A 25,239-nucleotide genomic window follows, 5' to 3' on the forward strand; every position below is an offset into this window, starting at 1 on the left:
AATTAAAAAAAAATATTAAAATAAAATAAGTATATTAGTCGGCTTCGAATTAAGACTGTTCTCATAATGGAGATTTTGGGAATATATTTGTGGAAAGAGAAATATATTTGTGGAAAGAGAATACGCAGGGTGTAATACAATTTTTATATATTATAATGAAATTTTGCGTCCTCGTTACATGTACTCTCTATCATAAAATAAAATTCAATTTTCATTTGTATCAAAATATCAAGTATAATTCAAGACTACAATCAATACAATTTATAATTAAATTTTGGATATCGAATAATAACAAGAATTTCGAATAACAATAGACTTTTTATTACTCAAGAGTTAATAATTTTGTTGTTCTGTTATCATGTACTTCTTTTGTTGATAAATGTTTTGCGGAAGATGCATTCTTACACATACATATGCATTCTCCAGTATATAAAGTTAACATTTTATAAAATAGAGATTTAATACTTTTGTCTGACGATTGCTCTCGCGGCTCTGATCGCGATAAAATACTTATTCTAGCATAGAAAAAAATATATGTATACATATAACTTTAAGACTCTGTTCTAAGAAGCAATATATCTATCAGTTCCTTGCATAGCACGGAATAATTGTGTCAAAATATACATATCTAATTCATTTAGACACGTGCTGCTTTCCATTCTTATTCGGTCTAAGTTTACGCTAACGAAATCCTTAGTATTGAAAGTTTAAAGTGAGCAGTTGCATCAGCGTATTATGCAAAATCGAGTTGAACTCTATAAAATCAGAAAGGCAAATTCCTCTTCAAAATTACTATCCATTTCTTCAACTTATTTTTACATATCGCCAGTTGTACGTTAATCACAAGAATAATGCAAGATGAAGGAGGGGGGGGGGGGNTGCAATTGTTGATATTGCGACTGTCCGTCAGTCACACCCTGCGCCGCCAGTTCTGCGAGCGTTCTTTCGAGGTAACTCATATCGGGGTAACCATGGCCGGAAGTAGACGGGCCTAATTCAGTCTTATGATGGATCTCGTTCCAGGTGACGACGTCCTCGCGGCCAGTGGTCACCGATCGGCCGATCGTGAAAATCAACCTGCGCTCAAACGCGATCTGCAGCAATCTCAACACTCGACGACCGAGACTGTTATCCGGCAGGTAACACACTCGTGGAAAGCCCACTGCGTAGTAAGCCTGGCCAGGATTAGGATGCTCGTTAGTTTGAATCCCGGATGGAATGCTGTAAGAATCAGCATGAAATTAAGATCAATATATAAGTATCGACATTCATTATTCGAAATTTCAATTTAGTTAATTTTTTAGTTTCTCAGTCTTCTTATATATGACCTGTTTTAATTCAAGAAATTTACACACAACGAAGCGTAAAAATCTCGTACGTATCTCGCTTCATACATTTCAATATGTATGTAAGTTTCTTGTTGCAGCCAGTTCAATTAAAAAGAACAGGCTAATAAACTCTTCGGAAAAATAATATGAATACTGTCTCTCCGATAACATACTCATAAGTAATTTGTATAGTATTGCTGTTCGGGAAACCCGGCAACGCACGCGGTATCCGCGTCCAGTTCATCGATCCGGGTGGTTGATTGCCTCTTTTCTCGCCGTAGATCATACGGCAGACCGGGCACTGTATGTACATGGGAGGCTGCTGACAGCTGAGCATCGCGTTCAGACACGCCAAGTGTAATCTGTGCCTGCATCGCGTCAGTTCTACCGTCAGTGGCTCGGGAGCGCCTAAGCACACCGGACACGAGTCGGAGCCGTCGCTCTCGACTACTTTCACGTACTGAGATATCACGTCTGACGCAACGTCCACTCCTGCAAAGATATTTGAGAAAGATACAATTAATAAGAAAAATATAAAGGCTCTCAGGATATATATAATTAAAATTTACAAAAAAGAAAAAGAACAAGAGTCAATGTGCTGGTTGTTGTTTGCAATTATTAGTAGTTAGAAACGTAGAATTATACAATCTATGAACACGGACGTTTCGGTCCTAAGTTGGGACTTTCTTCAACGTGAATCACGATATGATAAAATTAACATTCGATGGTTAGAAACGCAGAGAAAAAATATGAACACCGATCTCTAGAAATATAAGTATGAATTCAAAGTTGTATGTTAGAAATTATATAAATTTGATATCTCTTTCGAGTCCTGTTGCTCATATCCGGATATGGTGACTTCTCTTATAATGCCTGTTGTGCGCACGCTGATTATACATAGGCATATGGAACCTACAGTTTAACGCCAGTTCCGAAAGGCAAATTTTAGAAAGGCGTTCATGGCAAAGATACTCTCGGTAGGTTGCCACTTCTTTCCGAGAGACAAGAGCGTAAATATTTTGCCTTCTACTAGGATCGAACCTGAGACCGCTGGCATAGTAGACCAATGCGCTGTCTGCTATGCCACGTTCGCGCTCGCGTAAATTTGATTTATAGATGTAAATTTTAAAAATAAATAGAGACAGATACACGTGAACATCTCACGAAACATACCGAGAACAGGATCTTTGAACGCGTCGTCGCTTCCCACGCTGCTGTCCAGCAAATCCACCGGATTCTCGTGACTCAGATACGTCGACACGGTGTCTACACTTGGCCTGCGACCACTCTTGGTGCTACTGGAATCTACATCCAAGACTGCGTCCCAGGTTTTTCTCTTTTGACCGGACTCCACGTTCGTCGGATTGTTATTCTCGATTCCATGTTTATTGCCAAAAATGTTGAAGTTGCTCAAGATAACGCGCGCAATGTTCGACGGTCCGTTCTCTCCGTTTTTACCCTGACAAATTTCACGAGTAATGGAAATGAGTTGGTTTACTTTTTGATAATGAGTGATGGGAAATAACTTCTCCAATCCTGGTTGTTTATATTACCTTTTTGCTACCCTTCTTTGTGCTTCCACTGGACGATTTCTTATGCGTGACTTTAACAGTTGAACTTTTAACAGTAACCGACGTGGATCTCCTACCGCCAGAAGTGATTTGCAGTTCCTCCAGAGCAACTTTGACTAGAGGATAAGGTGCTTGCTGTATGCGTCGTATGGGCCTTACATAGCCAGTACAACACCTCACTTGGGTCAGATTACAGAAGTTGATAATATAAGGGAAACCCAGATAAGTCTTGGACACATCGATGGTCTTCTCACCCTGATAGCAAGAGAAAATTATTTTACCGAGAAGAAATTATAAAGTTGTGTAATTTGTAACAATATTTTACTTACTCTCGCCCAAGCTTCTTCTATTAGACATTGCACTTCCATATCATAAGTGTGCCAATCATCCGAGTCACCTGCCCACTCCCACTTGGCACCTTTGCCAGCTGGTGAGCCTGGCAGGTAAAACTTCCTCCTTACATTGTATGTCTCGTCGCCATCGTCGCTGCATTGTGTCTTGGTTTTGAGATTTATATAATATCTAATGTAATAACATCGGTTCCTTTTGATAATATTTTTATCGATTATGTATAATCCTTACTCCTACTTTATAATTATTGTTTTTACTTATCGTCTTCAACAGAAGTACGAAGTAAACGGACCTGTGCTACTTAAGCATACACGAACCTGTCGAGGGTGGGATCTGCATCGTGAAGGAAGACACGGGTAAGCTTCTTGCAATGGGCCCGCTCAAGATGTTGCGACACAGCTGGACTGTACGGTCGCCACCGTCCGTGACGGTTCTCCCACTCCCACACGACCACCGCGTGCCCATGCTCTTGCCCCTGAGCACTCATCCTTTCCTCCGCCACCACCGCTCTCAGGATCCCACACTCTCACCCTTCCACGCAGCCTCACGGTGGAATTTCACACGTACGTGTCACGCACACTTGCGCAGCAGGAGCGTGGGAACATTTTCGAGTTTTCCCACGGTCGTCTTCGTCGTGTGTCGTCGCTGTCAACGGCGACGACAACGGGATTTACGGATTTATCTCTTTTTCACATGTGAATCAAACCTCTCTGCTCGCCGTGAGATACTCACTCAAAGCAACAGACCACAAAATTGCGTACGAAAATCACAACTTGCCTCAAGATCAAGAGAAACGATACACACTGGTAAACTATAAACTGTACGAATCACTTGACACACCGCCATCTAGCGGTGTCGTATTATGTTATTCAAGGTACCAATTGTGCTAATGTCACGTATATAGTTACTAGATCAAAATTCTAGGTAATTTTAAGTTAATATGGGTGTTTCTCAGCAGGGAACACAGTATTACACAATGTGAAAACAAAGCTATTTTATTGGCTACATATTATCTAAATTATATTCTAAAATAATGTGTAGCCAATAAAATAACTTTGTGTTGTGACCGGATGTCACTGAATAAGTAGCAAAGTCGACGTTAAATCGTCCAGGCCCTGCCGAACATCTAGAAGTTAACTTCCCTAAGGATCCCTAAGCATCCATGGTCGCCAGGACGTTTTTAGAGTTTTCTCGCCCAAACTCTAGGCCTGGGAAGCTGGACCGGCCAAGTCTCCCCAGATATGCCGTGATGTAGTTGGTGCGCGGAGGGATTTCCCTCCCCGGCAGCGCTGTCGTTCCCGAAGAGAATGTTCGAGCCACAGGACGCCCGCCTCAGACACACAATATGGAAAAAAGGGAGGCACAAGAACTGAAGTACGTATTCTTGGAACACGAATGACTAAACTCTATTTATTAGAAAACAAAAAGCACTAGCGCGACAAATGACAATGAGATCAACAAAATAAAACGTAGATTGTACCTACTTTAAGGAATAACATAAGAAAATATAATGAACGGCTTGATTAGGATAAACGCACTTAGAACTACGAAATAATTATATGAATATCGGTATATTAATATATAGATAATATTTACAACAAAACGCGACTAACAATCATGAAATAAAATTCCGAATGAATACAACACGAGTCTAACTCGTAGGAACACTATCCCTGAAAGACAGGATTATTTCCGCGAACCGGCACGTTGATAAAGAAATATCGCACGCAGTTTCGTCCACGGTTTTTATCTCGCTCTATTGCGACGCAGGACTCTCGCCGTAACACGCCGAAACACGATCGGACATGCACGGCGAGACGACGCAATATGCGTCGTTTATCGTACCCGGGTGGTCCTCGGATTCCGGCCGCCGTCGTCGCGACCGGCGCTGATTTACCCGCCCGACGCTTTATTTCCTCGACGAAAAGTCTCGGACAAGAAGAAATTACGAGGGGGAACAGTGGCAAATCTTTAGTCCACTTACCGTCGCAAAAGCGACCGGTCGTTTCCCCGCGTCTCCCAGGCCTTTGGGAAACCTAGTGGGCTGGCACCAGGCCTCCCTTCCAGGTGAGGTTCCTTGTTCGCCGTCCCCTGGAGACCCCGTTGTTTCTGTCCTCTGCGCAGTTCTTTTCTTCCTTCTCTCACGTCCTCTCTTCGTTAGCGTCCGCTCGCAACTGCCTGCCTTTATCTCTTCTTCAATTTCAAAATCTTCAAATAATTCAGTACTCAAAGGGTTAAACAAACTTTTTACTTTTTCCATGCTACATTTATGAAAATAATTAAATTTGTGATATAACATTAAATTCTTATTCCCTAAACCTATCGAAATTAGACTTGTTCTTAAATTAAGGCTGTTCTTATAGAATACACTATTCTTATCAAATTAAACGGTTCTTGTGAAATAAAATTAAACTTTTCTTATCAAATTACACTATTCTTATAAAATAACTATTCTTGTAAAATAAAAATAAACTTTTCTTATAAAGTTAAACTATTCTTATAAAATAACTGTTCTTGTAAAATAAAAATAAACTTTTCTTATAAAATGAACTTAGTAAGATTCTTGGTCTTGTTTTAGTTTTTTTGGTGACATTCTTCTTCTCCTGGTCAGCCACTCTCCTTTCCGCGGCTGAACCTCCGGTTACAGTGTAAAACCAGCGGCACACGATGCCTGTTTTCGTGTTGGATTGCTTGTTAGATGCGTTTTGATTGGTATATTGTCATCCATTTTTGAAAATGCACCAATCAGAACGCAGTATTTTTATCTAGCAAGCAATTCAGCACGAAAACAAACATTGTGTGTCGCTGGCTTAACACTATGTTTCTTGCTGGAAAGCACTTTATAGGTGCATTCGAGGAGACGCTATTTAGAGCTACCGCGTCATTTTGTCCTTGTTGTACATGTAAAGAATAGTAAAGATAGAATGACGCAATAACGCTAAATAACATATCCTTAAACGCATCCTATGTAAGACTGTCGCAAGATAATTTGTAGATCTTTACAGCATCTATAGATGAACACAAGACAATTTTAATTCCGGCTTATAATAGTGTTTTATGCCTTAAGATTTAAGAAATTGACCAATCACAGTTGATAATTCTCCTTATAATATCTTAGGCCGAAATTTATAGTCGGATCTTAAATTTAAGACCGTTTTAAGTTTATCTTCAGATACTTTGTAGCCAATGAAATAAGTCGTCGAGTATCTAAAGATAAACTTAAGATGGTCCTAAATATAAGATCTGACTATGAATATCGGCCTTAAGCGGAGTCTACAATGAAAATTTAAGTCTTAAGAAATTGACCAATCACAGTCAAATATGAGGAGAATAATCGACTCTGATTGATCAATTTCTCAAGTCTTAGAGCTTAAAGTATCTATTATAGACTGGGCCTGATGCAACTTTTCCAGAACCAATGTGCCTCTCCCCTCTTTAACGCCATAATTCTCCTCTTTTTCACTCCTATACGCTGCTGGAAAACGGACGGCGGGAGTATCTCGGTAGAGATCAAGAAGAGCAGAACTGGCAATCGGTAGCCATTCGCCCATCATTAGTTTCTTTCTCAAGCTGCCCGTTTTGTCCCTTGACAACATTAGTCAACAAGTTCCTTTGTAATCGAGGCATTTATAGTCCTCTCGACAAACAGGCCAAATTTTGAAATGTGTAAATTTCTCATTCGTATATTCAACACGGGTGACGTGGCCCAACGTAGCGTTTAAGCCAGCGAAGCCAATGTTTTGTAAGTGTTAAATCATATATTTTTCTTTATTCTGAATATATCTATCTCTCATATATATCTGTTCAACATTCGTGAATTCTTAGGATGGAATCCCATGGCACAGATTTTCCGCGTAACACTTATCGTGTAACCAATCAGAGACCATCGTGTAACCAATCAGAGAATCACGTGTTTTCCGTTGCGCACATTCTAAAAATTGCGAACAGCTTTGGCGTATTACGCACTTTTGTTGAAGCGTATGTGTGTATGTGTGTTCAACAAATATTTTTTGTTTCATTCCAATTTATTGTAATAGTGTATGTAGATTGGTTCCAAGATTTGTTCGGAAAAGAATATACCACATACATAAGTTTGATCGTATTTGATCGGCACTCATAATATATTTGTATTATGTCATTTACTACATTACAGTATTATGTCATGTATTATGTCATTTAATATTTTCTTTTACTCATTATTTGCTCTTTTTCATTATTACTCAACATTACTCAACTTACATTTATCAACAATAAATATAGAGCCACAATTTTTTAAATTTTACATTTAATGCTATGTGATCGATTATTTTTAATGCAAATTTCTTATAAATATTAAAAAAAAAACTATTGTTCCAAATCCCTTTTACATAGTTATAAAAAGTATACAATAGCTGCGTTCCGATATTCAGCAGTGAAAATATACATATATATAGATCTATGCTTATATACAGGTGTCCCAGACCACTCGTCTCACCCGATTTTTTTGTAAACGCGACATTTTAAAGAAAAATGTTTCAGACAAAAGTTTTGTGACTTCGAGGGGCACATAAGATGGTGTCATTGGTTTGACCTTGGATAGTCGTTTGAAGATCACGTGAAGGTCACCTTTAATTTCTTAAATGGAAACCCCCATTTTTCAATGCATATTCTTGTAGCTTACCTCGAGAGCTTTCCAAAACGCTATAATGAAACGTTTTTTTAATCAGTACTTTTCGAGTTATGAGGGTTGAAAGTTACGGTACCGCCGGCATTAGCATTACCCAAGGTGGAGGTTGCACGGTCGGATTTACACCTCTTTGTGTGTTTGTGTGTTTGTGTGTGTGAATGTGTGTGTGTCAACTTGTTTTCATGGAAAATTCGCCAGATCGTGCTGCGACTAATTCCAGAATCTCTTTCTGTACGTCTTAATGAATGGCAGGGATGCAATTGAGCGGATGCAAGAATCTCCGGCATCCTTTCATCTCTAACTTGGCGTCGAATTTGTCTACCTTTATTGTGATCCGGTTGAAGAATACCTTTATTGGTAATTCGGTTAGCTAAGCGAGAAAAAACTTTGTACGAATGAGGAGCGCGATCTGGGTATCGTTCTCGCCACAATCTTGCAGCTGCTCTAAATTGACCATCACATTCACCTAAAATAAGCATCATATCACAAGCTTCCGCGTTTGAATACGACATGGCTGGTAAATGAGAATTTTGTTACACCTTACGTGACAGTATCAGACATGTCATATATCACGACTGGGTAATGCTAATGCCGGCGGTACCGTAACTTTCAATCCTCATAACTCGAAAAGTACTGATTAAAAAAACGTTTCATTATAGCGTTTTGGAAAGCTCTCGAGATAAGCTATAAGAATATGCATTGAAAAATGGGGGTTTCCATTTAAGAAATTAAAGGTGACCTTCACGTGATCTTCAAACGACTATCCAAGGTCAAACCAATGACACCATCTTATGTGCCCCTCGAAGTCACAAAACTTTTGTCTGAAACATTTTTCTTTAAAATGTCGCGTTTACGAAAAAATCGGGTGAGACGGGTGGTCTGGGACACCCTTATATAATCAAATATAATAAATATAATTTTATAATTTTACGGCGTAATTTCTGTTTTTCAATGCACACTATCTGCGTTTTAAAGTATTTAACAGCTCGAAAATACTGATGACGAATCTTCAGAATTCATGTTGAGTATTAATTGTTGAGTATTAATTTTCGTATGTATGGAATTCATGAATTGTGACGAATATATGCATGATGTGTGTTTTCGATTCGCATGAGTTCGTGTTTCCTTTATCGCATGCAACGGAAAACGCGGAAATGTAAATCTGCGTGTTAATGATATATACTAAGTCTGTTCGTGTTGTTTACTTTTTTGACACATTTACACCTAACGCCCGTTGCACATTAACCTCTTTTTAAAAAGAAGAGCTGTCATTGGATATCGCTCAACGCATTCGGTGTAGAACGGATATTAGATGCAAAAATGTCAAAAGTGCACGCAACGCGACAAACCTACTGTTTCAATTGATACAACGGAAAGGTCTGTGAGAAGGATCTTGTGATTGGCAAGTACCAGTTGCGCTTCCGCGAGTTCCATGGGACAGTGGGAAATTCATTTCTGCGGAGCGCAATTAGCGGAATGCTTGCGATTGGACGGACTTCGTTCCGCACCATGGAATTGCGTCATAATCCGTTTCTAATTTCAAATGTATCCAATCAAATTCGCCAAATCGACGATTAACTAGCAGTAATACCAATAGAAATTGTTGTTAGGAAAGAAATTGAAAGAGAAAAATTGAAATTGTTATGTTGGTGTTCTGTCAGTAAATTGTTGTTAAAATCCTAGTTCGTAAAAAGTCACCTTTAAGCTCGTATCACACTACCGATTAGGATTGAGATTAGATTGCAATTTGACGAATCAGAACAAAGTTTACTAAACTCAAGTTTAAGCAGCATACGATGCTTGTTTCGTGCTGGTTTGCGGATAGAAATACTGCGTTCTGATTAGTGTATTTCTAAAAATTGATGACAAAATACCAATCAAAAAGCATTATTTCCATCCAGCAAATAATCCAGCACGAAAACAAGCATCGTGTGTCGCTGGCTTTAATTAAACTTACTCTGATTCATCAAATTTCAATCCAATTTCAATCTTAGTCCGTAGTGTGACACGAACCTTACGATAAGTTTATAATCACACTTCTTCAACAGTTATTGCTCTACTTTTCACGATTGATATAATTTATATGTAAATCGATTGCGTTTATTTATATGCATACACATATATATATGTATGTATATAAATAAAATAAATAAATATATATATATATTATTTCATTCGTATGAAAGTTATAATAATCAGTTTCGTGTTCATAGCAAATATCACGGCGATTATTTCGCAAATTGAGATTCAACTCTTTTATCACTGTAATCCACGCTAATTTGGTCGGTAAGTTTATGCTTTGTACCATCACGGATGGATCATCCAGGGAGATTCATTAGAGGAGAGTTGGATCAGCTGGAACACGCGAGACATTCCACATTCGAGGAACAGATAAACCGTAACTTTAAAAACAGCTGGCCTCTAGACGCCATGGAGAAGTTCACGATGTTCGCCGCCGGTGTGGGATTCGCCTTCTTCGTCGGCCTGTTTGTTCTGTGGGGTCCGTCGCCTAAACCAAGGAAAAGAGGTAATAGTTATAAGGAGCGTTATATTGTTGTCGAATAGAAAGCAACATTTATTTATTAACCTTTACGAGCCGACATTACTCGAATCATGTTGAATCTCTATTAAGAGAGTGATAAGATCAGTGATTATATGTTTAAAAAGAGAAAAAGATTATTAAATTATTAACATGTGTACAGATTAGAAATATTGATCCGTAAAAATTAATAAGATAAAAATAATTATGAATGGGAAAGAGAATAAAAATATTACGAAGATAATCTAATTATGGCTTATATATAATATACATGTCAGAACTCATTTGTAATTATGATTATACTTTTAGGTAAAATTATTGGAATCAACAATTTGGGATACACGTGCTTCTTGAACTCTCTTCTGCAAGCATTAGGTTCTTGTCCTCAATTCATACTGTGGCTTGAAAAACAACAAGAGAAGAGGAACAGGAACTTTATCAATACTCTATCCTCTATTCTCAACAGTATGTTGATTTTTATCTAATATCTTAAATATTTTAATTCTGCATTAGAGAAACGATGTCTCGATATAGGATGTAAATATACTTTATTTATTTCTTTTATTTAATACTTACTGAACATATATTCTGGATTTTTCAAATTATTTTTTGTTATATGATTATCTTTCAAGATCATCTCTAATTTCATATGTACCTTTCACTTTGTTAAATATATCAGGAAATCAAGGTTAAATGTTTGAAGATTGTTTAGCATTATTATTCCGACTGATTTGAATATTTGATGAATATTCTTTTACGTGTTTCAATCTATATTATTGGCAGAGGTCAATGGTTTTGATGAAGATTTCTATGGCAATGTGACACCTACTGAAATAATCTCTTCTCTTGGCACATCTTGGAACTTTGGACCTGGTCATCAAGATGCACATGAATTATTTCATATAATTCTCAATGCGTTGGAAGATGAAATACAGCCTGATAATAGGGTATGATACATATTAAAAAAATTGATTTATATAATAGCATGAATTTTTGTATTCTGCATCTAAAATAATTTTCAAATTTCATATTTATATATATATATATATATTATTGACAATAAAAGTTATATATTTAATTCTCTTGTTTAAATTAATTTAAATTTTCTTGTTTAAGGATTAAAGGATTCTTGGGGTTGAAATATAATTGATTAAAAAAAAAAATTGCTCTTACAATTTTAGAGTGGCAGTTTATCCGATGTGTTACGTCAGAAATTTGAATCAAAAAATATATCGAACAAAAACAAACCTGGCATGATTGTCGCCAGATCACCAGAGCTGTTGTCAAGAAACAATGGCGAGTACATAAATTCCATGTGGTCGTGGCAATGTCTGTTCACCATACCATATTCCGGTACTCCACCGATGGACACAAATCCGTTCTCAGGACTGATCACTAGCCAATTAAAATGCAGCACCTGCGTCAAGAAGGTACCTCGACCTAAAGTAAGGTTTTTTTTCTTTTTTTTTTAATATATTCTTCGAACTAAATGTTCGAATACCTCTAATTTCTAACAAACTATCAGTGCTCATAAGGTGAGTGTATATTTAGTGTATTTTCTCTATAGTCTTCAGTGCGCTACGACAAATTCGAGAGTTTGCTGTTACCATTGCCACCTCCCTCGTCATTCATACAGCAGTATACCTTGGAAGATCTGCTGTCGCGCTTCGTAGACAGCGAGGTGGTGAGCGGCGTGGAGTGTGATCGATGCTCATTGCGCTGCGAGGCCATCAAGACTCTCCGTCTCGGTAAACTTCCTAAGTGTTTGTGCTTGCATATTTCAAGGACCACATGGAGTTCTTCAGGGTCAACTAAGAGAGACGATCAAGTCAGCTTTCCACAAACGCTCGTATTGGATCCTTACATTTACAAGGAGCGAATGAGGAGAAGCGCACAGGTATATATGAATCAACTTGATAAATATATAGTTTACATATCCGATTAATTTCATCAAACTATTGTTTTACAGGGAGACGCGAGAGATCTAAGTAATGGTTTTTCAGCGACACAGAAATACAAGTATCAGTTATGCGCGGTGATTGAGCATCGCGGCCCTGTGGATTGCGGCCACTTCGTTTGCTACAGACGCGCCCATAAAGAGAATATGTGGCTGTACACGTCCGACGTTGTCGTTGAAAGCGTCACCCTGACGAATGTTTTGTTTGCCAATCCATACATGCTTTTCTACGAGCGCGTCACAGCTTTGCAGGAGACCACGGTGCACAAAGGCTGTAGTAGCTAGGAATGAATGTTTTTTTTTTATGCGATAGAAATTACGAAATCTAGGAATTACGAAATTGCGCTTAGATCGGTAATGGGTCTGCTCTTCTTAGCTACACGTTCTCTCGTGCTTCCGACGTTTAAAACGAAGCGACTATGACAGCGACACGGAGATCGTGCGGAGAAATGGAATTGTAGGTGGAATTTGCAATTGTGGAATTGCAACGAATGAGACGCGAGGTTCGCGCGGACCGCAATAGACTGTTGAATTTTTCTTACAATCGGTGTAACATCGGTCGATATCGCGATGTAATTGCAATATATAATTTCATCGTAGAATAGAATTATAGAACATGTTCCTTGAGTGATATTTCACAGCGGTGGCGCTATACTGTATGAAGTGCGTATTATCCGAAATTCACCAGCATAAATGACGAATGCGATTAACGACGATGGTCGCCATTACGCCATAACGAATTTGGCGATTAATAGTTTCGGGAAGGGAAATTCCGCTTCTAACACAAGTGTAACGTAGTAACAGTAGATTTCTATTTGAGAAAACTGCCAATTTCAATAAAGTCCTTCGGTCGAGTTATTAAAGCTTATTTTAATGAAAACTGAAAACCAATATAAATAATGTGCCAATATAAAATGCTTTAAATTTAATTAGTCGAAGATAGAAAGTCGTTTTACATATTTTTATTGCGTTTATATTCGTGACGTATACTAGTATTTATATTTAAGAATAATAATGCGATCGAAGACCAATATTTTAATTTGTCGTGCAAGATTACCGGACGTATTGGTTGGCCGTCAAATAGAGAGTTTCTACAAACTCTAAAATTTTTTCTAAGAAACTCAAAATTCTCTATTCGATGACCAGTCGACTGTAAGTTGTGAACCACCAGATTGCGGCTGTCACTTCTTTTTTTCATGCAGTTCGGAACGCAGCTGGTAGTCCAGTGAGAGAACATAAAATTTCTGGAAATAATCAAAAATAGGTTCTCTCGTTGAACCATCGGCTGCATTCCAAACTGCAACGAAGAGAAGAATACAATTTGTTTTGAAATCAATTATGTATATTAGATTTAATGCCGATTATTGATTGCGAGTTGTCAATTCGAAACATCGTGACATAGTCAAACGATTCGCAAACAAAATCGTTAAATTTAATTACTTATGATATATAAATCTTTATTAGTAAGAAAAAAAATGAATTACTTAATTATTACAGAAAAACTCTTAATTGTTTTAATAAATTTTTTCTCTTGTTCCCTTTTAATTTATTCAATATTGTCAAACTATCAAAACTACACTTTGAGTACATTAATTTATACCGTTAAATATATTTCTTAATTTTACTTAATAATTTGTGTCCGAATCATTTTCTTATAATAATATTTTGGTATGATGTCTCTGCTTTTCCTATCTTCTATTTTTGGTTAAACTAGCTACCCTCATATTTTGCGAAATTTCCAAAAGCTTCTGTAATTTAAGGATTCGAGTCATATTTATCAATGTTTTCGCGACATTCTTTTGTCGAAAATAAAAACAAAAAATGCCACAGAGTATATTCGATAAACATGTACGACAAATAAAATATCAATAATAGATTACATATTTGTTACTTTTTGTATTGAAAAATCACTATCTTCTTCTGTCTAAGCGTTGTAATATTAGAGGTGTACTATTTATGACGATCTACTTTAACGAATCTACTTTAATAATGTTAGAGTAGAATATATGCGATAAATAATATGTACGATTAAAAATTACAAGACAAATGTACGAAAATGGAATAAACTTTAGAACATGGGATATGATTGTGTATTTACTCTCGTCGCAAATATCTTTTCTTTTCAAAAAAGATCCAATCATATAAAAATGATTAAATTAAAATAAATTAAATTAAAAAGGAAAATTTTAACTAAGCGCTACTTACTGATACAGCTTTTTAAGTTTAACATAAAATATTGCACTTGTACATTATGCCCAATTACTATTAAGACAATATTATTAATATTTAATTATTATTATTAAATTTCGAGACACATTAGATAATAGGATTACAATTTTATTTAAATGAATTGTAATTATTTGAATTTCTGTGAACTCTTCACGAATATCACAATTAGAAAATGTTTCTTTACGTGTGTATTTTCAAACGACAAATGCGGATTAATAGTTCACAGCCCTCCGCGAGAGGTCTTCGCAGTCTCTCTGCCGGTCCTTAACAACTGTGCATGGTATTTATTTGCGGAAGGTAAAAGTGTCATATTTCCAACAGCACAAATAGTATTGAAGCCGTAGGTAGGAAAAACTGAGGGGAAGGATCTTTGGAGTAATCGTTCTAACAAAAGACGCTTAAAAAAATAAGTCAAACGCCCCAAAAATGTCGACGGAAGAACAGCCGGATCTTCGACTAGGACCAGATCCTAACATTGCTTATCCAATTCAGGTTCTTTATTGCGGAAATTGCTCCCTTCCCATCGAGGTAAATTTCATGGAATGTCAGTTTCAAGAATTAATAATAAGACGTGAACAGAGAAAAATGAATAGTAATTAATATTAGAGCTTGATTATAACTGACCTTTGCTCTAAAGTCTTCCTAAAAAGATAACAAATTTTGTCCTATGTATAAATTCTGTCAAAAAGATAGTAAAGTTTATGTTAATAAATGATCGCAGAATTTGACCATTATTAATTTGCAGTATTGTGAATACTATCCTGAGTATGACAAATGTAAGCAATGGCTGGAGAGAAATCTGCCTATTGAGTTCGAAAAAGTAAAATTAGGTAATTATAAAAAATGGACGAACTTCATGTTGATCATTGAAGCTTCTAACTTCCAAATTTGTATTCTGATCAGCTGTGGAAGATGGCTCCACGGAAGCTGGTGGAGGAGAAGATGAGAAAAAGCGGCAGAAGCGAGGAGGTAAAGGTATGCTGAAGACTAAGAAGAAGGAGGATGTACCAAAACTGGTGACTGTCTCCAGAGCACCCAGAGGAAAGAAGAAATCTGTTACTGTTGTGACTGGCCTCAGTACTTTTGGTAATGTGCCAAGTTGATGCTCTAGTTAAGTCAGAATAAAATTTTAATTAGATGAAATGTTAATTTCCTTCTGATTTTCTACAGACATAGACTTGAAGGTAGCAGCAAAATTCTTTGGTAGCAAATTTGCCTGTGGCTCCAGTGTAACTGGAGATGACGAGATTGTCATTCAGGGGGATGTCAAGGATGATCTATTTGATGTAATACCAGAAAAATGGCCACAAGTAAGTTAAGTTTATTCTGTTCACATTATTTAATAAGTCAGAATATAAATCATCTGAAATATGAGTTTTATAAATATAAAAGTATTATAATATTATAATAGAATTTAAACTTAAAATCTTATCAAAAGACTCTTATCTTAATGAGGAATTCTATTCCTTTTTTTCTTTTTTAGATCGATGAAGACTCGATAGACGACCTTGGTGATCAAAAAAGATAATAAGGTTATCTGCACTATATTTACATGCTTGTATTTAATATTATGGTATTTCCATTCGTGTTTATTATATAAATAAAAAATGTACATAAAAATATAAATAAGTTATGTCAAGGCCTAGAGATTAGGTTTGTTTAGTATCTTGCTGCTCATCTTCTCGTAGATTTGCAATAATCTGTAATACAGCTTCGACGTCATCATCTGACAGCCGGTCCTCGCTGTCTTCTATAATCTATTCCCAAACATATGGAACAATTACTTAAAACATAGTTGATATAAATTCTTGACATAAACTTGCATATAATATATATTTAACATATTTAAGTTATGAAAATATTCGAAAAGAAAGCTGTACCAATTGTATTTCAAGTGGAGTTGTAGGACAAAGATTTAGAAGAGTGAGCTTTTCGCATTTGGTTAAGTTAAAGGACCCTATCTCCTGTAAAAATTTTCTGATCTTTTCTGGATTCTGTTTTATGCACGGTGTATCTTCCAAGTATTTGCTCGCTAGATAAGTAATAGTTGCTAAATTGTTCATCTTCTCATTGGGTTCCACTTTCTGCAGAAGATTCAGCACCTCGTAATTGCTCAAAGAAGCAGAACAATTTTCTATCCTGAAAGGAGATACATTATCCTCCTATATAAAACCAAGATGAAACAAATACAATGTTCGAGAACTTACACTTGCATATTGTGATATCCTTAGTACTAAAAATAATTTGGACAATAATGCTGCAAAAAGAGCAAGATGATAATGACAATAATGCTGCAAAATGATAATCAAATTTGGGTTTTAAGAGGTTATATATAACCTCACTAATAGATCACACTACTTCTATAGCGTGCAAATTATTTTGTGTGTGTGCGCGCGCACATCGATCCTTCTAAAACGTAATTATTTGATTACCAATAGCCTGTGAGTTAAGAATTGCTATTTTTACGGGCCATTGAAGCTTCACACTTTGGGACCGATATATACGTACAATTCTTCAGATGCACTAAACCTGTCCTTTCTACTTTCTTATAATATGCACTTAAAATGCAGAAAGTGCAAACGAATGGAGCAGATTTTAATTAAATTAACAGATACATTTAACACTTAATATTTATCATATATTACAAGAATATTATAAACGACGGTGGAAAAACAATATAACAACAAAAAAAAGTGAAAAAAAAAAGAACGATTGACCCCGACGTGATTTGAACACGCAACCTTCTGATCTGGAGTCAGACGCGCTACCGTTGCGCCACGGAGTCATGTGTTAAACCGTTCACATAAAACTGTATATGACCACACGTACTATCAAAATGGATAAAGGGGGTGCTGAGGTCAAGGGTAAAGAAATACTACAAGCACACCAATTCATTCAGTTGGCTACGACATCTCGCTACTCTACTTTATTTGCCTGTGTATGTTTAACTCTACCTTATTATTTCTAAAAGAAAAGATTAGAGATTGTTTGAAAGATGATTAAAATAAAAACTCAATCAGGAATAAGACAATGTGATTATTAATATGCGAGACAATTAATCAAGTAAGTTTAAAATTTTAAGTCAGAAAGTTCATCTTAATACGAGCTTTTTATGCGCATTCATTTCCTTGCCGCCATTTTGTGATCGTTTATTTTCGTCAGCGTCTCGTCGTTACATTTTCCTCGAATAATTTTTCACGATACTGTCTTTCCAAAGAGCCAGAAAAATTCGAGACTGTCACTTCTACGATTACGATTGTGATCGAAATTCAATGATTGAATGTGAAATTCTACCTGTAATTATCGTGAGATTAATCGGCCGAAAAGTTCGTTATTTGAATGGGCTTTTGAATTGCTGAGGAGTGGGATCTTCAAGTGCTGGGAATGATAATTTGCTTAGAAGGATTCATTGCATGGACATCGCGGATACGCGGCAATTTCTATGATTTCAGTGCAATTGAAAGCACGTTCGCGAGATTTCGTAGTGCCTCCCGCTAATAATTCGAATGCTACACGATAGATCGACTCGTTAAGTCGAGCTGAACTGGTTGGATGCCATGCTGACGCCGTCCGTGTATTCCCGCCAACGATGTCAGTTTGCTAACCTCGAATCGTGAACCGGTGATTACAGCCGGGTACATTCTGATCGTTCGTCAGATTTCACGGAATTTCCTTTCGATATGGCTAGTGCTATGCAAAAAAATAAGGACACCTCCGCGGAGGATACGAGAGTCTTGGAGAACATGGGATGTGACGTAGACGAAGAAGGTGGTTTGAGAGTAGACGACGAGATATATTTCCCGCCACCACCAACAACCTTCTGTGAAGCCGACACAAATGAGCCTAGACTTATGATAAGCAAAATTGTCAATAAGAACTTCAAGAGCTATGCTGGCACGCGAATCGTTGGACCTTTTCACAAGGTAGAAATGTGTTGTGTGTACATGTTTGTCTTCTAAGTATAATTAAGTGTAGGTTTAATTGACTTCAAATATTGTATGTACAAGATATTTTTTGTTTTCAGCACTTCTCAGCTGTAATAGGTCCTAACGGTAGTGGCAAAAGTAATGTGATAGACTCGATGTTGTTTGTATTTGGATACCGTGCTAGTAAAATAAGATCAAAGAAGATATCAGTTTTAATACACAATTCCAGTCAATATACAAATATAAATAGCTGTACTGTCTCGATACACTTTCATAGGATCATTGATGAGGTAAATCATAATTTGTATTTATCTATTTTGTGACAATTCTTTTTGGTTTTGCAGCAAATGATTGATATTAACTTTGATTTGTTGTTTTTAAGCCTGAAGATGACTACAAGATTATTCCAAATAGCGAATTTGTTATATCTAGAACAGCATTTAAAGATAATTCATCATACTATGAACTCGACAAAAAGAAAGTGCAATTTAAAGAGATTTCAAAACTTTTGAGATCTTATGGAGTTGATTTAGATCATAATCGGTTCTTGATATTGCAGGTGAAACTATATTAATTTATTAACTTAGTTGAATAACTGACTACTTTAAAACTTGTATCTTTAAAATGTACCTTCTCATGTGAGATGTTTTTAATAGGGCGAAGTTGAGCAGATCGCTTTGATGAAGCCTAAAGGACAAAATGAGCATGACACAGGCATGTTAGAATATTTGGAGGATATAATTGGCACCTTCCGTTACAAGGAACCACTAGAGAAATTAACGGAAAAGGTCGAAACGTTAACCGAACTTAGAGCGGAAAAGTTGCATCGTCTCAGAATTGTACAGAAGGAAAAACAGGCTTTAGAGGAGCCTATGCAAGATGCGGTGCAGTACCTGAAAACTGAGAATGAAATAATCAGTTTGCGGCATCAGCTTTACCATTGCGAAAGGTGATTTAATATTTTATCTAATAAAAACTACAATACATTTCTGCGATATTTGTAACCTGTACAATATATATAGGTAATTTAGATAATTATTAAGAATTGTAAATATTCTTCACAGACATGACGCGGTGACAAAGCTTACCAAGAATACAGCGATAAACGATAATTTGGATAAGGAGGTAGCCGAACTGGAAGGTGAGATGAAGAGCGTTCATAAACAAAAGGAGGAGAAGATCAAAGTCATTAGAGAAAAGAGTAAGAAGTGGGATAATTTGCAACAACAGAAGGATGAAGCCACATCGATGTTCAACAAAGTGCGCAAGGAGGACGAGTCGCTGCACGCTGAGCTAGTCGAGACGAATAAACGACGAAAAGCTCACATGGCGACCATCAAGACTGTAATTTTCCATTCGATACACCTATAAACAAATAGGAAAGATGTTAATGTTTTTATTTATTCTAGCAATATACACAATTATCTATATAAAGTTAAATAGTTTTAACAATTTACATAACAATCATAGGAGAAAAGCAAAATGGAGGAATTGTTGAGGGTACCGGAGAAGAATACGGAGGATATCAAGGAGTGCGAGCGTCTGATTGAAACATACGCGACTAACAAAGAGAAAGAAGAGGAATCGTTGGCGACTTTGATGACGAAACTGGGAGAGAAGACGAAGCCGCTGCTAAATGATCGGTCGAATTTGGAGAAGAAACTGATATCGTTGCGGAAGAATGTGGATCAGGCAAAAGCGACACACGATATCGCGCAGTCAGAGCTAGAACTGTACACTTCAGTAGAGAAGGTGGAGAGAGAGAAGTTAAGCTCGCTCCTAGAATCCATAGAAAGGAACGTGAGCACTCTTGAAGAACGACAGCAACAACTGGCACTGTTTGATACGAAAATCCCAGCTACCGAGCGCAGTCTGCAGCAAGCGCATGACGAGATGGAACAAGCGAAGGTGTGCGAAATCGAGAAGACCGCCCAGTTGAAGAAATTGCGAATTTCTTTCGAGGAGCAGCGGTCCTGTATGCAAGCCAGCAGATCGCGAAACTGCATTTTGGACTCCTTGATGCAGGAGAAGCGAGAAGGGAGGATACCCGGAATATTCGGAAGACTGGTTAGTAAATCTTAAAGATGAGCTTGAGATGATTAAATGATACGTTGACACTGTTAATTCACGGGATAAAATTACGTAAATCTAGAGCTATGTCATTAAATCACCTAGAGCTGTGTTATTAATTGTTCTAAAATGTTGAATTATATATAGTCGGTGTCATGTATGCTGTACTATTTTCTCTAATCGGAGAGTTACACGATTTTCAACTTTACAATATAAAACATAAGTTGAAAATCACAGAACATAAAAGTCTTAAAAATTAGAATAGGCAAGTAAGAGCCAAGCACAGTTATTATGTGCAAATACATATTTTTCATTATTCGTATTTTTAATGAGACTTATTTGAAAGAATAAATGTGTTTGACAATTTATTTTCTCAAATAAGTATCATTAAAAATATATATTTACATAAAATCATCTTGCTTATATACAGTCTATCACACAAGAGCATGTCGGCGATATCTCTATAAATATAAATTTATTTATACATTTATTTCGATAAATTGAAAGTATATATTTTTTTTTTATTTAGACATCCTAGAGTTTTTTCACAATCTGTCCGCAGGGACAATCAGTAGAAATTATACGACTATAAAAATAACATGGAAGGCTCGTATCCAGCGATACCGCCCCATTAAGAAATCATATTCGTGAAAACACATTTGAGCGTTAACATTAGGAAAAGAATGGTACTAGTTTTCAGCCAAGTCGCAAGGTAGGATTCGTTTAAGACGTCGAATATTAGCAGGCCTGTCCATTAGTTTTGTCACAAGGGTGTTTGGGTGGACTGCTAAGCGATTTATGCTATTAATGCTATACTTCTGAATTTCTTCCTTGATTCTTGGTACTTGCAGTTCTTTATGTAAGTCTTCGTTCGTCATGAACCATGGGGCGTTTAAAATTAGGCGTAGTACTTTAGATTGGAAGCGCTGTATAATTTCAATGTTAGATTTAGCTGCTGAACCCCACAGCTGTATCCCGTAAGTCCATACAGGTTTTAAAATGGTCTTATATAACAGCAGTTTGTTCTCAGTTGAGAGATTAGATCTATGTCCTATTAGCCAGTACATTTTGTGGAGCTTAAGTCCAAGTTGTTTGCGCTTGGTAAAAATGTGCTTTCGCCAGGTAAGGCGCCGATCGAGGCAGATCCCCAAGTATTTAACTGAGTCGGACTGAGGAATCGTTTGATTGTTAAGGGTGACAGGTGGACATGTATCTCTTTGCGTTGTGAACGTAATGTGCACGCATTTTGATTTGTTGATCCTGATTCTCCATTTCTTTAACCATTTCTGTATTTCAACAAGGTACGCTTGCAATTGCTGTGAAGCAGTCACGGGATCCCTGTTGGAGGCTAGTATCGCTGTGTCATCTGCAAATGTGGCAGTACCGACTTGTGGCATTATAGGAAGATCATTAGTGTAGGTTAAATAGAGAATGGGGCCTAGTACACTGCCCTGAGGTACACCAGCTGTGATTTGATGCAGATTCGTTATAGCGTCTTGATATTTGACCAGGAAGTGCCTGTCCTCCAGGTAGGATTTGATAATTGTGTAAAAATCTATAGGTAAGAGACTCCTGATTTTGTAAAGAAGACCAGAGTGCCAAACTTTATGAAACGCTTGCGTTATGTCGAGGAATACTGCAGAGCAGAACTTTTTGTTTTCGAGATTGTTGTTAATATTGTTAACAATCCTATGCACCTGTTCAATAGTGGCATGTTGCTGTCGAAAACCGAATTGATGGGTTGGGATCAAGCCTTTACTTTCGATGATGGATAGTAATCTACTGAGAAGCAGCCTTTCAAATACTTTAGATGTTATTGGTAGAAGGCTGATTGGACGATATGCCGTGACGTCCACAGGATTTTTTCCGGGTTTGGGGATCATGATGATTTGAGCCACCTTCCTTTGAGGAGGGAAAAAGCTAGTCCTCAAGATGGCGTTATAGATTTTGGTCAAGAATTTGAATCCTATATTTGGCAGTTCTTTTAAGATTTTGGCAGTTATTAGGTCATATCCAGGACTCTTTTTAGGGTTGAGATCAGTCAGAATGATTTTTTTAACTTCAGAGATATCGAATTTCGCAATAGTTGGTTCGGGTTGATAGTCCATGCTTAGAAGTTGGTGAATTCCCTCTTCTTCCGTAAGCGGAATTTCACTATTGTTGGGTGTAAATAAGTTTTCTAAATGAGAAGCGAAAAGCTCGGCCTTGTCTTGGTTACTTCTTGCCCAATCTCCTGACGCAGTATGTATTGGGGGTATAGGGACACGAGGTTGTTTTAACTTCCTAGTTGCTCTCCAGAGTGAGTAGTCGGTGGCCTCTGTAGCATTCAAGCTATTTAAGTAGTTTTCAATTGCTAATTCCTTCTCTTTGGCTAGCATAGCTTTTATTTCTTTAGTCGCTTTGTTTAATTTGGCTTTAAGCTCAGGAGTCTTAAATTTTTGCCAATCTTTTCTAAGTTTACGTTTGGTAGCAATTTTGTCCCTTACTGCCTTAGAGCAGGAACCATCACCATTTCTGTAAGCTCTCAACAAGGTAGAGCTCCACGCTGCTTGTTATATGCAATGATTAAATTGTTCAACTGCTAGAGTAATGTCGGTTTCAGATTTTAAAGGAATATTTGTGTTGATACCATTTTCGATGTGAGATCTAAAGCTTTCCCAATCAGTGCTTTTATTGCACAACATCGGAGGGTTCTCTTTTTTGAAGATTTGAGTACTTAGTGATACAATTACAGGGGAATGATTCGATGACAGTTCCAGACAGGATTTAGCTTGCAAATATCTATTTGCTATACCTTTGACAACGCAAATATCTATAACATCAGGAATTTTCCTTCTATCAGTAGGCCAATAGGTGGGCTCTCCCGTGGAGACAACTTCCAAGTTCATGGACGTTAAAGTTTTGTAAAGTTCTCGTCCTCTAGGTGTTGTCAGTCTAGAACCCCATTGGGGGTGTTTAGCATTGTAGTCTCCACCCGCTATGAAACGATTGCCCAGTGACTGAAAGAATTGCAAAAACTGAATCTCTTTTATAGCGTGTTTCGGGGGACAATATATAGCTGAAACTGTAATCGGACCGTTCCTATCGAGGATTACAACGTTAGTGGCTTGGATATGATCATGTTGGAATTTATCCGTTTCATGGTGTTTGATGCTGTTCCTGATGATAACAGCTGTACCCCCATGAGCTGTACCATCAGGATGCATAGTGTGATAAATGGAGTAATTATAAATCTTCAGAAAGTTTTTCTTAGTAAAATGGGTTTCTGAGATAAGCATAATATTTAATTTATGAGTTGTGATAAAAGCTTGAATNTATCTAATTTATGAGTTGTGATAAAAGCTTGAATTTCTTGCCTATGTTGCGACAAGCCGTTGGCGTTCCAGAATGCTATTTTGTATCGCTCGAATGCTATTTTATTTTTGTGACGAGGGTTGTTAGTTGGTTGATCATGGTGCTCATTTGCTCCATGAGGCCTTTCATCATACTTTTGAGCTCGGCGATATCATTTACTAGGTGGGGGTTAGGTGGGTTTCTATGCTGTTCGTTAGTCGTATGATGAAACCGAGGTTCTTGAGCTGCCGCTTGGGCATATGAGATCTTTGTCTGTAGAGGGCTATCCGATTGCCGCAATTGGGGGTCCTCGTCTTTTAGTGGTGGACTTTGCAAGATTTCCTTTTTGCGTAGTGCAGGGAATTTTGATTTCTGGAGTTCTTTATATACTTGGCAACCCCTATAGTTAGCGGGGTGATTGCCTTCGCATAAAACACATTTGACATTAGGTGACTTTCCCTTTCTTGGGCATTCTTTGGTTTCGTGATTACCTGCATATTTGACACATCTTGGTCGCCTTGCACAAAAGTTTTTTGTGTGTCCATAGCGCTGACAGCGCGAGCATTGGGGTGTTGTCCTTTTTTTGTTAGGCGGCTCAAAATAGATCTTTGTGTTTAGTAAGTATTCAGTTTTGTATATTTCCTTATTATTTGGTTTACTTTTTAGATCGANAGGGACGGTCATGCTTTTTTTGATAAGAATGGAACTCCGTGTTTTTACTTTTTAGCGCCACAATTATTGTGTCATAGGTCTCAATAGTTTTGGTCTGTATTTTGACTTTCTGATGGCTTATTATCTTTAGAATGTAGTTTCCTTTTGCAATTTCTTCAAGAAGAGTGGTGAGTGGGTTAATGTTGCCAACATCCGACACAAATATCGGTGGAGGTTTAGTTGGTTTTTCATTACCCTGTTCCGCAGTTGTCTCAGAAGTTAAGGATGAGTTGTCCTGATCTTCCTCATTGTTGAGTGGGCTGAACCTGTTAGATGTTGTAACTGAGGGATTCAACCAGTAGTCCATTTTTGTTTGTTTGGGCTTACGCTGCTAGTTCTCTTCCGGACTATTACGTAGCCTCTTCTTATTTTTATTCTTGCCTGCATCTGCTACTTGCCATGCAGGTTCGCTGTTGTCTTCGTCTTTGTTGGAAGCAAGACTATTATTAGGAAATTGGGATTTTGTCCTCGTTTCCTCTAAAGGTGTGGCAGACGCTTGTTCTAAATCCTGTCTTGACTCTGGTCCTTTCGCCAGCAATGATTGGCCCCCCCCCCCCC

The 25,239-nt window shown here is 37.3% G+C and overlaps 5 protein-coding genes and 1 non-coding gene across 14 annotated transcripts in view; 3 read left to right on the forward strand and 3 right to left on the reverse strand.

The window, feature by feature from the left end:
- Positions 1 to 836: 836 nt before the first annotated feature.
- On the reverse strand, positions 837 to 4,117 carry LOC106749950 (protein deltex). Its single transcript, XM_014629925.1, has 6 exons — positions 3,568 to 4,117; positions 3,229 to 3,442; positions 2,882 to 3,154; positions 2,502 to 2,787; positions 1,502 to 1,820; positions 837 to 1,221 (listed from the first exon to the last, which is right to left on the reverse strand). The coding sequence occupies exons 1-6, from the start codon at positions 3,735 to 3,737 to the stop codon at positions 837 to 839; spliced, it is 1,647 nt and encodes a 548-aa protein (XP_014485411.1). The 5' UTR covers positions 3,738 to 4,117.
- Positions 4,118 to 6,755: 2,638 nt separating this feature from the next.
- On the forward strand, positions 6,756 to 14,493 carry LOC106749963 (ubiquitin carboxyl-terminal hydrolase 30 homolog). Of its 4 annotated transcripts, none has more exons than XM_014629956.1 (7): positions 6,756 to 6,992; positions 10,243 to 10,443; positions 10,765 to 10,920; positions 11,239 to 11,402; positions 11,637 to 11,900; positions 12,023 to 12,352; positions 12,425 to 14,493. In XM_014629956.1, the coding sequence occupies exons 1-7, from the start codon at positions 6,986 to 6,988 to the stop codon at positions 12,695 to 12,697; spliced, it is 1,395 nt and encodes a 464-aa protein (XP_014485442.1). In that variant the 5' UTR covers positions 6,756 to 6,985; the 3' UTR covers positions 12,698 to 14,493. The 4 variants fall into 4 exon arrangements, with proteins under 4 accessions (XP_014485442.1, XP_014485441.1, XP_014485440.1 ...); XM_014629955.1 differs by lacking the exon at positions 6,756 to 6,992 and adding an exon at positions 8,805 to 10,001 and having other exon boundaries at positions 10,130 to 10,443; XM_014629954.1 differs by lacking the exon at positions 6,756 to 6,992 and having other exon boundaries at positions 10,056 to 10,443.
- Positions 14,494 to 14,893: 400 nt separating this feature from the next.
- LOC106749958 (density-regulated protein homolog) lies at positions 14,894 to 16,269 on the forward strand. Its single transcript, XM_014629948.1, has 5 exons — positions 14,894 to 15,169; positions 15,387 to 15,471; positions 15,545 to 15,727; positions 15,812 to 15,951; positions 16,125 to 16,269. The coding sequence occupies exons 1-5, from the start codon at positions 15,068 to 15,070 to the stop codon at positions 16,167 to 16,169; spliced, it is 555 nt and encodes a 184-aa protein (XP_014485434.1). The 5' UTR covers positions 14,894 to 15,067; the 3' UTR covers positions 16,170 to 16,269.
- Positions 16,198 to 17,278, reverse strand: LOC106749959 (DNA-directed RNA polymerase III subunit rpc9). Of its 3 annotated transcripts, none has more exons than XM_014629951.1 (4): positions 17,150 to 17,278; positions 16,849 to 16,898; positions 16,522 to 16,780; positions 16,198 to 16,398 (listed from the first exon to the last, which is right to left on the reverse strand). In XM_014629951.1, exons 2-4 carry the CDS (start codon positions 16,854 to 16,856, stop codon positions 16,291 to 16,293), a joined length of 375 nt encoding a protein of 124 aa, XP_014485437.1. In that variant the 5' UTR covers positions 16,857 to 16,898; positions 17,150 to 17,278; the 3' UTR covers positions 16,198 to 16,290. The 3 variants fall into 3 exon arrangements, with proteins under 3 accessions (XP_014485437.1, XP_014485435.1, XP_014485436.1); XM_014629949.1 differs by having other exon boundaries at positions 16,849 to 17,050; XM_014629950.1 differs by having other exon boundaries at positions 17,074 to 17,278.
- Positions 17,279 to 17,354: 76 nt separating this feature from the next.
- Trnaw-cca lies at positions 17,355 to 17,426 on the reverse strand. The gene has a single exon. It is a non-coding gene; the product is annotated as a tRNA-Trp (tRNA).
- A 135-nt stretch (positions 17,427 to 17,561) lies between these two features.
- The window catches only part of LOC106749956 (structural maintenance of chromosomes protein 4), a 14,240-nt gene continuing 6,562 nt past the window's right edge, over positions 17,562 to 25,239 (forward strand). The window contains exons 1-7 of one of the 4 annotated variants that reach the window (XM_014629941.1): positions 17,562 to 17,704; positions 18,094 to 18,564; positions 18,666 to 18,857; positions 18,950 to 19,126; positions 19,224 to 19,516; positions 19,632 to 19,911; positions 20,038 to 20,634. In XM_014629941.1, the coding sequence (XP_014485427.1) occupies positions 18,322 to 18,564; positions 18,666 to 18,857; positions 18,950 to 19,126; positions 19,224 to 19,516; positions 19,632 to 19,911; positions 20,038 to 20,634 (1,782 nt within the window). In that variant the 5' untranslated portion in view covers positions 17,562 to 17,704; positions 18,094 to 18,321. Of the gene's footprint in view, positions 17,705 to 17,785; positions 18,565 to 18,665; positions 18,858 to 18,949; positions 19,127 to 19,210; positions 19,517 to 19,631; positions 19,912 to 20,037; positions 20,635 to 25,239 lie in introns of those variants that run through there. The other 3 variants (XM_014629942.1, XM_014629940.1, XM_014629943.1) reach the window with 3 other exon arrangements.

This window comes from Dinoponera quadriceps, unplaced genomic scaffold (genome assembly GCF_001313825.1).
Source record: "Dinoponera quadriceps isolate SergipeBrazil2010 unplaced genomic scaffold, ASM131382v1 scaffold4683, whole genome shotgun sequence".
Lineage (NCBI taxonomy): Eukaryota > Metazoa > Arthropoda > Insecta > Hymenoptera > Formicidae > Dinoponera > Dinoponera quadriceps.